Source organism: Xiphophorus hellerii, chromosome 17 (genome assembly GCF_003331165.1).
Source record: "Xiphophorus hellerii strain 12219 chromosome 17, Xiphophorus_hellerii-4.1, whole genome shotgun sequence".
NCBI classification, from domain to species: Eukaryota; Metazoa; Chordata; class Actinopteri; order Cyprinodontiformes; family Poeciliidae; genus Xiphophorus; species Xiphophorus hellerii.
Window position 1 is genome coordinate 14,692,178 of NC_045688.1, and position 13,263 is coordinate 14,705,440.

Below are 13,263 nucleotides of genomic sequence, written 5' to 3' on the forward strand. Positions count from 1 at the left end.
ATGTGTCAGACAAAAAGAGCGGGAGTACAGTCATGCCCCTATTCCAGAGTGGCTCTCTACATTAGATACCACATTAATAATTCTGTCAATATGCCTGCCTGTTCTGCTTCTAAAATAGGACTGCTGACTTCTAGAGAAAGTGCTCTAAGTTAAAGCATCACAGGGCATCTTTGGCCAACCGAAGGTCAGGAACTGAACCATTTATCTGCAGCACAGAATAAGGATTAGCTAAATGTCAAGGCAAGAGTTGTCACTTTGAATCACAGTGACCTTCCTCCGGTGCGAGCTTCTAGGAAAAAGGAGGGGGGGTTGGATTTTCAAAAAGGACAAACAGGTACTAGAAACCAGAAGAGAACATCTGGAAAACCATTTTTTAATTCCATTTCCAGTTATAATTTGAGCTAAAGGATGGTGTTTCATTGAGGTATAAAAAGGTTTTAAAGGCTACTGAAACTGGTGATTATTTTTGGTAATATTTTCCTGATTGGTTACTTATTCAAAAGTTACTGAATATGTGACCAACCACAGTATCAGTATTTCTTTAAATCAAATTTAAGACTTTAAGATGTTTTAATGTCACCTTGAAAGAAATTTAAAACCAAACAACAATGAATACAGGGGAAATGGTTGAGGGATCCGGTATTACAATAAAGCATAGCAAAAACTAACATTTTTTTGATTTGAAGCTCTTGGCAATAACTTGCTGCCAACCTTAAGTTTTTTTGCATCTAGCCTCGTATGAGCTGCCAAGAGAAGTGATGAACAGTGGCAAAAACAAATGCCACCCAGCCAATTGCCCATAAATTTGCACTTACTCATGATAGATACAAAACAGATACCTAGCTTGCTTACTAGGGTATCTTAGGAGCTAGTTAGCAGTAGCGTCGACCGTCTCGCGTCACAGAACGCAAAAAAGATGTCTGCATAACCATTCAAACTTTTGTCTGACAGAACAGTCCTGTGAGGGGAAAAAAATACAAGAATGCACAGGATTAATTAGTTCTCCCAAGACAAAATGTAAGACCTTTGATTGACATATTTAAGGCTTGATTTTAGACTTTTTAAGGATGCAGACACCCTGCATCACAATATTGTTTAAAATATGCTTTAATCAATTTCATGCCCACCATTGTAGATCAAATCAAGCATGAAGCTGTACAAAGATAAATTAAGATTAGATCATTAGACTCTGGACAAACAATTTGTTTTCATGATCCGTTTTATTTATTTATTTTTATAAAATGACTCAAAGATAGAATCTTGAATTGTTCTATCAGATGGCAACTCCAGTGTGGTCATTTCCTCTCGTTTATTGTTGCTCCAAAAATGCTACCAACCACAACTAGAACTGCAGTTGATGATGAAACTTCCTGTTCCTGTGCAGGAACACAGCTGCTTGGTACTTGTGACAATAATCATGAACTGCAACCATTAACAGGAAAACTTGCTGGTTGCTGGTGACAAACAACAATATGACATTGACATTTTTTGTTGTTGTTTTGTGGTTGATGCTGTTGATTACGTCAACCAAAAAATTCCAAAGTAGATTAAGCGATTACCAAAACTAACACGTGAAACAACTTTTATGCACCATTAAAGCTCTAACAAAAATAACTGACTCTTTATTGGTTAAAATCCAGGTTCCATTTCTAACTAGACGAGTGACAAGACAGCCCAGAGGAAGAGATGAAAGCTTGCTGAGAGTTAGCTATGAAGGATCTTATTTCTGCTCACATGTACCTCAGGTGTATAAATATAACTTAGCTTAAAAATAAAATTATCAAATTACATCTTAGTAAAATTCTTAAACCCTCTGCCCACAATTTCCAAAGTCTAGAGGTCACAAACTTACTGAGGTTGAAGTTACTTTTATGGCTTTTGATCCTATCCACTGCTCCACTGTACAGCAGCTCAAAGCTGTCAAAGGTGCAGTCCTCCAACTTGCACATGCCCATACGTCTCTGTAGCTGTCCACTTCCTGGGACGCTTGTGCAGGACCGAGACGGCAGGGTGGCCGCCTTGGGTTTGTCCTGAAATCGCGCCACGGCTTCCCGCTGTTTGGTCTCTTTCTGCTCCAGAAACGACTCAAAGTTCCCCCAAACCCCGAGCACCGCATTTAAGTTTCATCCATAAGGTGAGGCAAGCGGCTGGAGGGCAGGATCCTGCAGGCAAATTTTAATCAGTCGCAACAAAGCAGGGCCTGCACGCAGAGTGATGGTCGGTGGTGGAAACAGGAGGAGGGCAGTAGAGGTAGAAAGAGAGGGGTGGGGCTTTGCTGGGTGTCCGGCGCACTCAGAGGGCTCAGAATGAGAGATTTCCAAACACACCAGAGTGGTCAAATTATCTAAAAAACATCTTTCTGAACAACTTTGTAAAAGTATGTCTCAAATCATTTGGCTTTTAGCAACTTTGTGCTGTTCTATAGTGTTCAGGTATACTGTAAATACTGCACAAGATGCTCCCTTTTATCAAAGTGGGCAAACTTTTTAAGACCTGAAAGGGAAAGTACAACACCGCTTTCTCTAAACCAGTCCAGAGACAATGGCTCCTTTCAGTAAAGGATGGAGGAGGAGGTGGGGGAGGCATTGGTGGTGGGGTGTGTGGGGAGACACAGAGAAAATCAGCTGCTTCACACTGGCCTCTTATTGTTCGCATGTACAACAATGTTTGCCAAAGTACTAGTTGACTTGGACAGAACAAGGTTTGGGGCCTCCAAGCCAATCTGCAGATCGACAGACTGACCAATGGAGAAACCAGAACGCGAATGGGGGGGGAGAGCAGGGGGTGGGGGGTGGTAGCAAACAAAAAACCAGCTCAAACATTGGTAAGCTAGAGGTTGAGATAAGATGACAAGTGGGCTTAGTTTGTTTGCTCTGCCTAGTGTTTAAAAAGCTTATGGTTGTGTATTTTCAGCTATCAAGGCTCAAGTTAAACTCAAAATGTCAAGAATGTCAGTTAAAGTTCAAATCAAGTCATGATATTTCATAGTTGGATTCAAGGTGTAATGAATCAGCCAGAGGAACTAAAATCTGTGTATATCTACACAGATATGAGGGAAGTCTTATTTCCATACATGGGTGAGTGATCAAATTTTACTTTTAAAGTCATTAGACTTTAAAAGTAAAGTCTAATTTGTTTACAACAGCTTTAGGGCTGTTGTAAACAGAAAAACAGTGCTGAATTGACTTCACATTTTTCTTTTTTGTGTGTACTAAATTTCAAATTTATTTGATAACTCTGCACCGGAACGCCGTACTTAAATCCACTAATAGCTTCACAAGATTGGTCAAATATGCAAAAACAACTTTACAACCAAGACAAATAAAAAACTGAAACAACAAAAACAATAGGTTGACTACCTTTGTCAAACATGTAAAAAGAAATTGCAACAAAACATCTTTCAAATGGTTCAGAAAGTGCAATTAGGAATTCTGAATATGGTGTAAAAAAAAACAAAAAAAAACATGAATAAATCTGCTCTAATGAATCAGTCACATTGCCACCGATATCCGATATTTGCATCAGTCCCGATTTTTTCAATATCGGAACTGATGCAGTTAATATCGGATCAGTGCATCGTCATATATTTTGACTCAATTTCTCAGAAGTACTTGTTTTATGTAGACCTGAAGTATAACTTGTTAGTGGAGATTTTTGACAAGTACTAATAACTCAGAAAGCTGTTTAGAGATGCGCCAAAAAAAAATAAAAAAGCTAACTACCTGCCACCAGTTTCTGTTTCTCTGTCACCCTGACCTGACTGATAAACTAGGAGATTTAAGATCTTGAATAAATGTGGAATAAAGGTCAAGAGATCTGACTGGTTTGATGTGTTGATGCACTTCAAGGAAGAAGAAAAAGAAAAAAAAAAAGACTCCTTTTCATCACTTCCTGATTAAATAAGGTTTCATTATTGCTTATAAAACAAACCGTAAAGCCCGTCACGAAGAGAAGTGACAGATCCTGTGGACTGACATTTGATTTGGCAATTGTCGACGACCCCCATCGATCCGATAAGCGTGTCTTTAATGCTTTTCCAAGTATTTGCAGTTTATTTTCAGTAATCTCCATAATGCAGTAATCCAGTTTGTGCTCGGGCTAAACGAAGAAAGAATATCTTATGTCGTTTAATCGCATCTAGAATCCCTCTGCCTCCCACTCAAGACCCAGCTGAATGACCTAAATTTCGCTCAAATTCAAGGTCTTCCTCTTCAGTTTAGGGACAGATTCTCCGTCTACGTCACAGTTGTCTGGGAAATGACAGAGGCACTCCTCCATCGATTGATTTGGGAAGGACAGGAGGTACAAGTTTGCTTAACCAAGATTCACATCAATGCCAGAGGAGAAACGGGAGACCATTATAAACAATCTAGATAAACAACAAGCTAATGTGTTGTCAGCAGGCTGGATATGATCTGCTTGTTTGCGAACAGTAATCATATCAAACATTTCATAACATATCTAGCTGCAGTTTCCCCTGCAGAGAACATGAAGATTGAACTGCACAGCTTAAAACATGCAATAACTATTTACTGTGAGCCCCCTTCTGATTCAGAATGCTTTATAGCAGATTGATAGATATCTATAGGTTTGTTTGCATCAATAAAAGGTCTATAAATCCCAGACTATTTCTTCTATGCTTCAGTGGCTCCGGCTGCATTTTCTCATTAGTTGCAAGGCCTTCAACTCTAAAGCTCAAACACACATCATTTACAAGGAGGAGTATTGATTTCCTCTGCAACATTTCTATAAATTTGTGATGCAGAATGCTCCTTAGTCCCACAGTGGCTGTCCAAAAAGTTTACAGTTACCTGATTCCAACCCGTGGAGCAGAAAAGCTGCAATATTTTTTAAAAATCAAGATTTTATTAAAAGTAAAAAAAAACTAAGAAAACATCTATTTGGATACACTTTTTGCATGTTGAATACTTCTTGATGATGATTTAGGAACATGATCTACACTTACTGCTGCTAAGCAGAGAGCCAGCACTAAAAATTACAGAGCCAATTCCTCTCCAGCTGCATTAGCCCTTGCGCAGCTGCAGAGCGCCTCCTGTTTGGTGTGTGTACCATGTTCCCCTGCTCAGTTTGAAGTAGGGCAGCGGCTCGGACACCGCATCGATCCGCTGCCGAGTTTAAAGCGTCGCACGCTGACCTTCAATACAAACCAAACACATGAAACGCACGCGACACTTCCTAACTTCATAGAACTGTTAAAAAAAAAAAAGTACAACAAAGAGAGTGTCCGACTACAGCAAAGTCAAACACCTGATGTGCTTTGTAAGATAAAAAATATAAAAAATAGTTACAGCCATGATTAAAATGTAGAGGTAAAGAGAGATCTAAGAGGAGGAAGTCGTGGGAAGCTATGAAAGCTTAGCAAGTTAAGCCGGCTAATATAACGGCATGATACCACCCTCTGACATTACACCACCAGCAGGAGGATCGGTTCATTTCAACTCTTTAACGTAGCCGTTTGCACAAAGGGATTCCATATATAACAGATTTAACACATTCAGAGAAAAATCAAGAGCAAAATAAAACCCCAGAGAAGGAAGTTTAAAGTGATTCAGCATCAAAAGGTTTTAGTGCAAACAGAAGAAGAAGAAAACTTCACACAGGCTGCCGGTAAACATCATAAAATCATCTGTTAGACTTCAGACATTCAGCAGAACCTTCCTGGTTCCTAAAGGTCAATGCTAAAACCCTTCAATCTAATATTCCAACAAAAAAAAATTTTAAAAATGAAGCCAGCTGGTCTGCAACTGATGTGTGGGCAACTGAATAATTAAGAGATAATTAGTGTTTGCAGCAGTCGATCTTGGTACTTTTTATTTTTAATCACTAAAGAAGTAAAAAAATAAATAAAAAATAGAGATCAATAATACGTGGGTTAATTGTAATCAATGGCATCCTCTCACATTTCAGATACAACATCTAAACTACATGTTTTATTGATCATGTGCAAGCCCTACTGGAAAAATCTAATCTCTACCCTAGTAGAGACAACATTGTGTTCAAGAGGCAAAAGGTTCTGCTAACACTCCTCAGTGTGGAAGTTGGTATTTAGAGCAACACTTCCAACGTGAAAAGATTGCCTCTTAACAGCAGAAGTATATAAAATGAAGAAGTCCAATTAAATTCATGTAGTTTGTTGCATTTAGATCAGAAGGTACGTGTGAAGAAATGACTGAACATGAAACAGAAATGTAGAAAGGGGAAGGCAGAAAAAAAAAAGGAAAAAAAAGCAGCAACTGTAACATCAAAAGTCTGTCAGAAGTCATGATGCGTTCAGGCAGCTTTTCTTCGAGTAAAAATGTTCACAAATCAACTAGTTTAGAAACAATCTTAAAGGGAGTCTTCAACTAGACCATCTGTAGTGGAAATTCTTTATGAAGACATGAAAAAATATACTTTGTTATAAAACTGGTTAATAAAAGATGTAAATTATTTATTGACGTGACAAATCTGGGTTTCCCCTCCCCCCCGCCCAACAATTCAAGTGTCTTTCACTACAAACAGTTTAAAATGAAAGAGACTGCTGCACCTTCCCATCTGCCTCACATTATTTAAAGATTAGAGAGCGAAAGGTTGGTTTGAAGTGTCAAGAAACTAACAAACAGTTTCGATTGAGCTTCCGTTTGCCGTATTTGACAGCAGCGCGCAAGAAACCAAACCAGAGCTGGACATTTATCTCATCTTCACTGATTTATCGTGATCATTTTTTCATGACACTTAAAATCTCCCCAAATCGTCCGTATGTCGGAATGACTAGTTTTACTATTTTCTCAACTGTTTGTGCAATAACAGTATAGTTAAATGTCACATTTGAAAATATGATTAAATGTAGTTACTGTGTGCAGTATAGTGACACAAATCACTTTTATGTGGATGGTGTCCTAAAGAAGCATATTAAAAATGGGTATTGTTTTTCAAAAGATTTATGTCCATTTTGTTGAAACAGCTATTTAAAAGAGGAGCAATAAACTGTTTTTGTTGTCACTCATTATCAGAATAGCACCACAAAATATCATAACAAAACTAAGTCCATATAGCACACCTCTAAACTGAACATTTACTAATCTTTATGCATTTAAATTGTGTCCGACCATCCAAACAAGTAATATTAAGAATTTATATTTTAGCACTAATCTAAATTCCCTTTCAAATTTAAAAAAAAAAAAAAAAGGGGTTGCGGTTTCAGTTCAGAAAATATTTCTAGACCCGCTGGACTAGACATCTAGTCCAGAAAAGCTATTAGAAAATACATTGTTTGCTAAAAGGTTTTGTTTCACACACTTAATCTCTTCAGCTCACACTAATGACAAACTCTATATAAGCGCATAGGTCTGCATCGGTTTGCTGATGTACAACCGCATGCGCCGAGTAGTACTCCATTGTTTATTGGTTGACCACAATATCATAACGCAAGTCGAAATAGACAACAAGGCCACAGGACTGGAAGCGCTGGGCTCCATTAGGTAGTGAGTCCGATTACGTCACCCCGAGACGGGAAAGGAAATGAAGACAAATGGATAACTGGGAAATACGAGAGGGATGGAGAAGATGGAGTCCGAATGAGTAACATCACCTCTGCTCCAGTATTTATTGGGGGGGGGGGGGGTTCGGTTGCAGTCATTGTGCTTCTTTCAAACGTGTGACGAGAGGGAAATGAAAGGAGAACGATTTAACTCAAAGACGATGTGGATGAATGAAGATAAAAGGCAAAGGAAGGTTGGAGGTTTTGTTTAATGGACGAGAGAGAGAAAGTTCAGGCTAAAAAAAAAAAAAAAAACAGAATAAAAAAACCAGGAAGAGCTCATGTAGCAGTGCAACAATGCAGCTGGACTTTTTAGCTCTCTAAGAGGCTTTAGAAGAGAGGACATGGCCTGAGGTTTTCCCCGTCACACACACACATTCACTCACCCTGCATCTCTTTCTATCTCCATTAGATATACAGGAACAAAGGGAAAGTGTGTGTACGTAGGCAGGGACGGTTCACAGTCCATTACACACCGCAGCACAACTCCAACTCCAGATTTGTTTTTAACTGAGGAATGATGTAACGGTGATTCCCAAAGATTGTCGCTTAGTGTTAGGAATGCAAGTTGGACGTTTTAGTTCAACTGGACGGGGAGAAAAAAAAGAAATACAGTTAGCTGTGAATATTTAATATGTCTAAGCGCTGGCTTTATAACAGAGGGCTTTTTCCCCCAGATGTCACAGAGCTGGTGTGCTGTCAGCTGCTGAGCTGAATGCAAATCTCATGCAGTCAAAGTGAAACTAAAAATAGGCTGGCAGCAGCACAGTAATTATGCAAAGCCAGCCTCAAACCCCACAAATATTGAATAATAATAAAAACAAACTGGAGTAGTTTGATTGCTTTTGATTGAAATATGCTTGGTGCGTGTAAAAATAAAAAATGGGCACAATAGAGAAACCTACATGTGAGGTTTGAATCACGCAAAACAAAATCTGATTATGGCACAATTCATAATGTAACTACACAGAAAGCTGAATAGAAATTTGACACAAACCTTTAAAATGCATCCACTAACTGGCTTAGAGCGATTAAACGACGTTAGCATCAGACATTTCTTGTGAACAATGTCGGACTTTACGACAGAATATTAAGGCCATGCTAAGAAAAAGAGTAAAGTCAAAATAATACCAAAGTAAAGTAGTACAAGAATAACACTTGTAACATTAATACTTTATTCTTGTAGTTTATGAATTTATTCTCGTAATTTTTTTTTCTTAGCCTAGCCCCAATAATAGGTCATGCATTTTAAAGTCCTGCTGCTGATGGTAATCTGACACTAAATACTTAATATATTAAGTATTTCCTTATTTGTAAAACCATGAAAGTATAACTTCACAACATGCTCAACATTCCCCAATATACAACTGTTGTAAAACTGATTTTTTCGTGTTGGAGTTCTCATAATATGACTTTACTCTCTAAATACGACTTTATCCTGATGCAATTTAAACTTTATTCTTGCAATTCTTCGACTTTATTCTCATATTATTTCGACTTTATTCTGGTATTATTTCAACTTTATTCTTGAACAACTTTCTTCTCGTAATTTTATGACTATTCTTGAATTACTACCACTCTATTCTGGTAATTTTATGACTTAAATCTTGCAATACTCCATGTAAAACCTCGTACACACTTCAGTTTCTCCAGACCGCCAACATCTTTCCATAGCTTTTTAATTAAGACCGATTGATAGCGTATGCTTGGGATCACAGAGTGCGTTCCTGCTTGATAGCATCGCAAAATCTCCAACAATTAATTGTAGAATGGGTAAACTGATTAACCTCGGCCCAGCAGCTGCCTGCTTCCAGAATAATTTCAAGGTTGCCAACACACAACGACCAAAACAGGATGTCGGAGTCCGACCCAGCATCAGATTACACCGTCATGGAAGCTCATTTGATCTCTTGCGCTCATTTGTTAGCACATCGCAGGGCTGAACAAAAAGATGGGACTGATGGCAAGCATTACAGAGCGCCGTGACATTGAGTAATAGTTGTTTAACTCGAAGAAGTGCGAACAATGTGACTGTCAAACCACAAAGCACAACACAAGATGCTTCCACTTTAAAGCAGACAGAAACGCGTTCATCTGGCTGATGCCGACAAAAACCCGTTCACACGCGCTCATTGTCACACTGCTTTGATTTTAGAGAAGTGAGGAACTAGTAATGTCAGCAAGACTTCTGGAGCCGAGACGTTCATGCAAATGGAGTCGGCTTCCTGCTGCGGTTTGCATCAGACACCTGGACAAGACGCTCCGTCCTGCTTTAGCCTGCAGGAACCACAAGTCACAAGCCTGAAGACGTATGCACAGAGAAGCAGGGCTCAAACGATTAATCACTATGAATCAGTTATTCAAATAATCGTCAACTAATTTAATAATCAATTAATCGCTAACCAGACTCAAAAAAAATTATTTATTGGGGGAAAAAAAAACACTTGTAGCTGTATTAAAGCACAAAGTGTACAAAATATGTTTATACACATTTTGCAATTAAGATGAGAACATCTTTGTCTGTAAATATGTTTTACCACCAACTCCTCAAGTGTCAAAGTTTTAGCTCCACCTGGTTCGATATCGGTAAAAGAATGATATCCTATTGCATTTTAAGCACTGAAATGTTTATTTTCTTAATTACAAAAGAAAATGAATTATTTGTTTATTTGCATCTTTTAATGTTGCAGTAAACAAGATTTACAAAAATATGTTTTTTCCATATTTGCCAACACTGTCAGCACATTGTGACAGTGTAATATGAGACAGGTAGCTTGGTGCTGTCAATCAATGTTGATCTGTGCTAATGTTAGAGAAACGACTCACTGTTACAGGAAAACTATTCATCTGCCATCATCTGTGGCTATGCTAACTAGCATTAGCATTGTGGCAGGTTATGTTGTGGTGAACCAGCTGCAGCGAAGCAGAGAGCAAGTAGTGAGGTGGGCATGCGAATGGTTGACAGCGCTAAGACACTCCTCCTAGCTCTGATTGGTTGTTTCTGACCGAGTAGTGTATTTCTGTAGTTAGTACTGAAAGCCCTGGCAAAAGGCAGAGGAGTTTGATTTTTTTGTCTCATACTGTCACAATAAAAAAAATTTTTGTGAAAGTTACACGCTGCAGCTTTATTATATTTCTTGATATTATATAAAAACATTTAAGTGATTAAAAGAAAAATCTGTAGAATTGGACAATTTTTAAAATCCAATTAATAGGAATAAATCGACAGAATAATCCAGTAGTTGTAGCCCTATACGTGTGTGTGTGTGTGTGTACTCACGTAGGAAATGTTTCTCCAATAAGGCAATTTCCAAGTGACCTTTGACTTCACTGAGGCGTTCCGACTCCGACCTCTGGTAGTCCTGAACGGCAGCTGCCATGGTGGGAGATCCCGAACCAGCCTGCGCATGTTCACACACAAACACACACACAGTCAAAGATAAGTAAAATCCAAATAACAATAAAATAAATTTTAAAAACGTAAGCACTTGGACAGGAAAAGCCTACATGACCCGACGCACACACACACACACACCCACAGATCAGCACGAAGCCATGACTCACACCAATGTTTCCTCTCCAGGTTTAGGACCAGCAGGAGCGAGGAAGAGGAGAATCCCCCGCTTTCCCCCCACGACTATTGCACTGATGACTCAAACCGTTTTCAACCCTGACACACACAAACACACACAACAAGCAGGCAAGGTGGAAGCAGTGAACGGCAGAGAGCTGGGAGAACGGGTGATGCAAGGAGTAGAGAGATGACTGTGCTAGTGGAGCATGAGCGCTGCAGGTTGAGCAACTACAGCGAGGGTCCTTTAAGACTTCTGCCAAACACACGCGCGCGCGAACACCCGCACACACACGGACATGCTGCAGCAGCTATAAGCTGAATGCTCAAACCGTTCCGGCTGCAGTCGGAACGGTTTTCCCGTTTAGATGCACTGCAACGTCTCAAACTGATAAAAACGAGACGTAGAAGGGAAGACGCAGCACGAAAAAAAGAAAGAAGACTCTCGGGACGTTAGCTTAAGGACAGCTTGAGCGCCCTTAAATAAAGAAGCACTTGAAGGAAATCAAACAAGAGCATCTTCAGTAATCGTAGGGTGTGAGACAAATGAAAGAGGAAGCTGAAAACATGGAGGAGGATGAGGGAGAGGAGGAGGAAGCTCTGCTGCATTATCGGCTCGGATTTTGCCGGTCTCTGCGTCATGACGACGATATCCACAGATGGTAAACAATCACACCTGCAGGATGTTTGATGCCATCAGATCTCCCCCCAGCTGGGTAGCACAAGTAGGTCGAGCGCTGCCGACGTCACAACTAATGATCATCGGCGGGTCAATTATTGCCTATCCGCTCTTCCTCTTAATGATGGAGGCCGAAATTAGCCTGACAGAACCGTCATTTCTCCTTCGTTTGATACAATGGGACACATCTGTGTATATATAAGCATGACTGCTGCTTAAAAATCGACATGCATCACTGTTAAAATAATACCAAGTGAAACTGAGGTCAATATTGTAAATTGTGTTATAGTAAAATCTCTAGTTTTCAAAACGCAAAATTTGAATTTGGAAAATCTTGAAGACACCCCAGATTATTCCAATAAACATTTCCAGAGGCCAGTCAGGGGGAACCGGAACAATCTGCTTTGAATTCAGGACACTCCGAGGTTTCTCTGATTTACTCTCGTCCCGTCTCTGACAGGATGAGAGTGGGAGTGAGATGCGTCGAGGAGCAGATTTAATCCACTTCCACGCCTGCTCTGAAGGCATGTCCTGTTTACTGAACAGCTCTCCCAGCGTCCACACAGTCGGATCTTCAACATGAATGTTGCCACCGCGACCAGGATGAGGGAATATCCCCAACAAGAAGAACAACCTTCTTCTGGATCACATGGCTGCCGTACAGAATGAGAGAACATGTCCTACTTTATGGCAGAAAATGCCCTCTGGGATCTCACAAGATTCTTTACATACAGTTTCTTCTTTGGTGTGCATTTCAAATCTGCAACTCTTTCAGGGTTTCCCCCAGCTTATTATAAGCCTGGCGGGCCACCAGGCTAAGAATCATTTGTTTGTTTATTAGAGGGTTTCCTGTACAACAGCAACTGTGGTAGCAGAGTCAGGTTAAAGAGTCTCTTTGGTGAAATGGTTGGAAGCGAGACATCAACATAGTATATTCAGTGTGTGAACCCATAGGGAGCCTGAGGTCAGGTGATTTTGTTTTTTTGAAGTCACTGGAACTCCATAACCACTGCACTAACAACTTTAACGAATAAAGTGACAAGTCACTGATAAAGGACAAAAAGAACTTTGGACACTTTAATTAGGATGAAACAACTGAAGTGCAAAAAATGTATATTTACTTTAATTGTATTCAGGCCTAGTCAGAATATGCGCATTTCCGTTTTAGGTCTGGACGTTGTTGGGGTCATTCCAACCCATGAACTTATCTTGATTCTATCATGCCATTGTAACTGTTGGAGGTTTAGTTATTTTTCCTGCTAGAGGGTGAACTAGTACTTTGCAGCCTCACTCAGCTTTATTCCAGGATAGCTCTGGATTCCCATCAACTTCCTTGAGCTGCATCTCTCATGGCAAACTGCAGATGGGATTTCTTCTTTCCACTCTTTTTGATTGCTTCTCTGATTAATGATGTCTACCCAACCCTGTGAATCAGTTTCAGCTGACAGCAAAGTCTTGGTAGATCTATTAACT

At 39.7% G+C, this 13,263-nt stretch overlaps 1 protein-coding gene across 4 annotated transcripts in view; it reads right to left on the reverse strand.

Annotated features, from left to right (window-relative positions):
• Positions 1 to 13,263, reverse strand: part of gramd4a (GRAM domain containing 4a) — a 43,287-nt gene that overhangs the window by 18,749 nt on the left and 11,275 nt on the right. For 2 of the 4 annotated variants that reach the window (XM_032589406.1, XM_032589408.1), the window contains exon 3: positions 10,821 to 10,941. In XM_032589406.1, the coding sequence (XP_032445297.1) occupies positions 10,821 to 10,941 (121 nt within the window). Of the gene's footprint in view, positions 1 to 1,852; positions 2,145 to 10,820; positions 10,942 to 11,104; positions 11,223 to 13,263 lie in introns of those variants that run through there. The other 2 variants (XM_032589410.1, XM_032589409.1) reach the window with 2 other exon arrangements.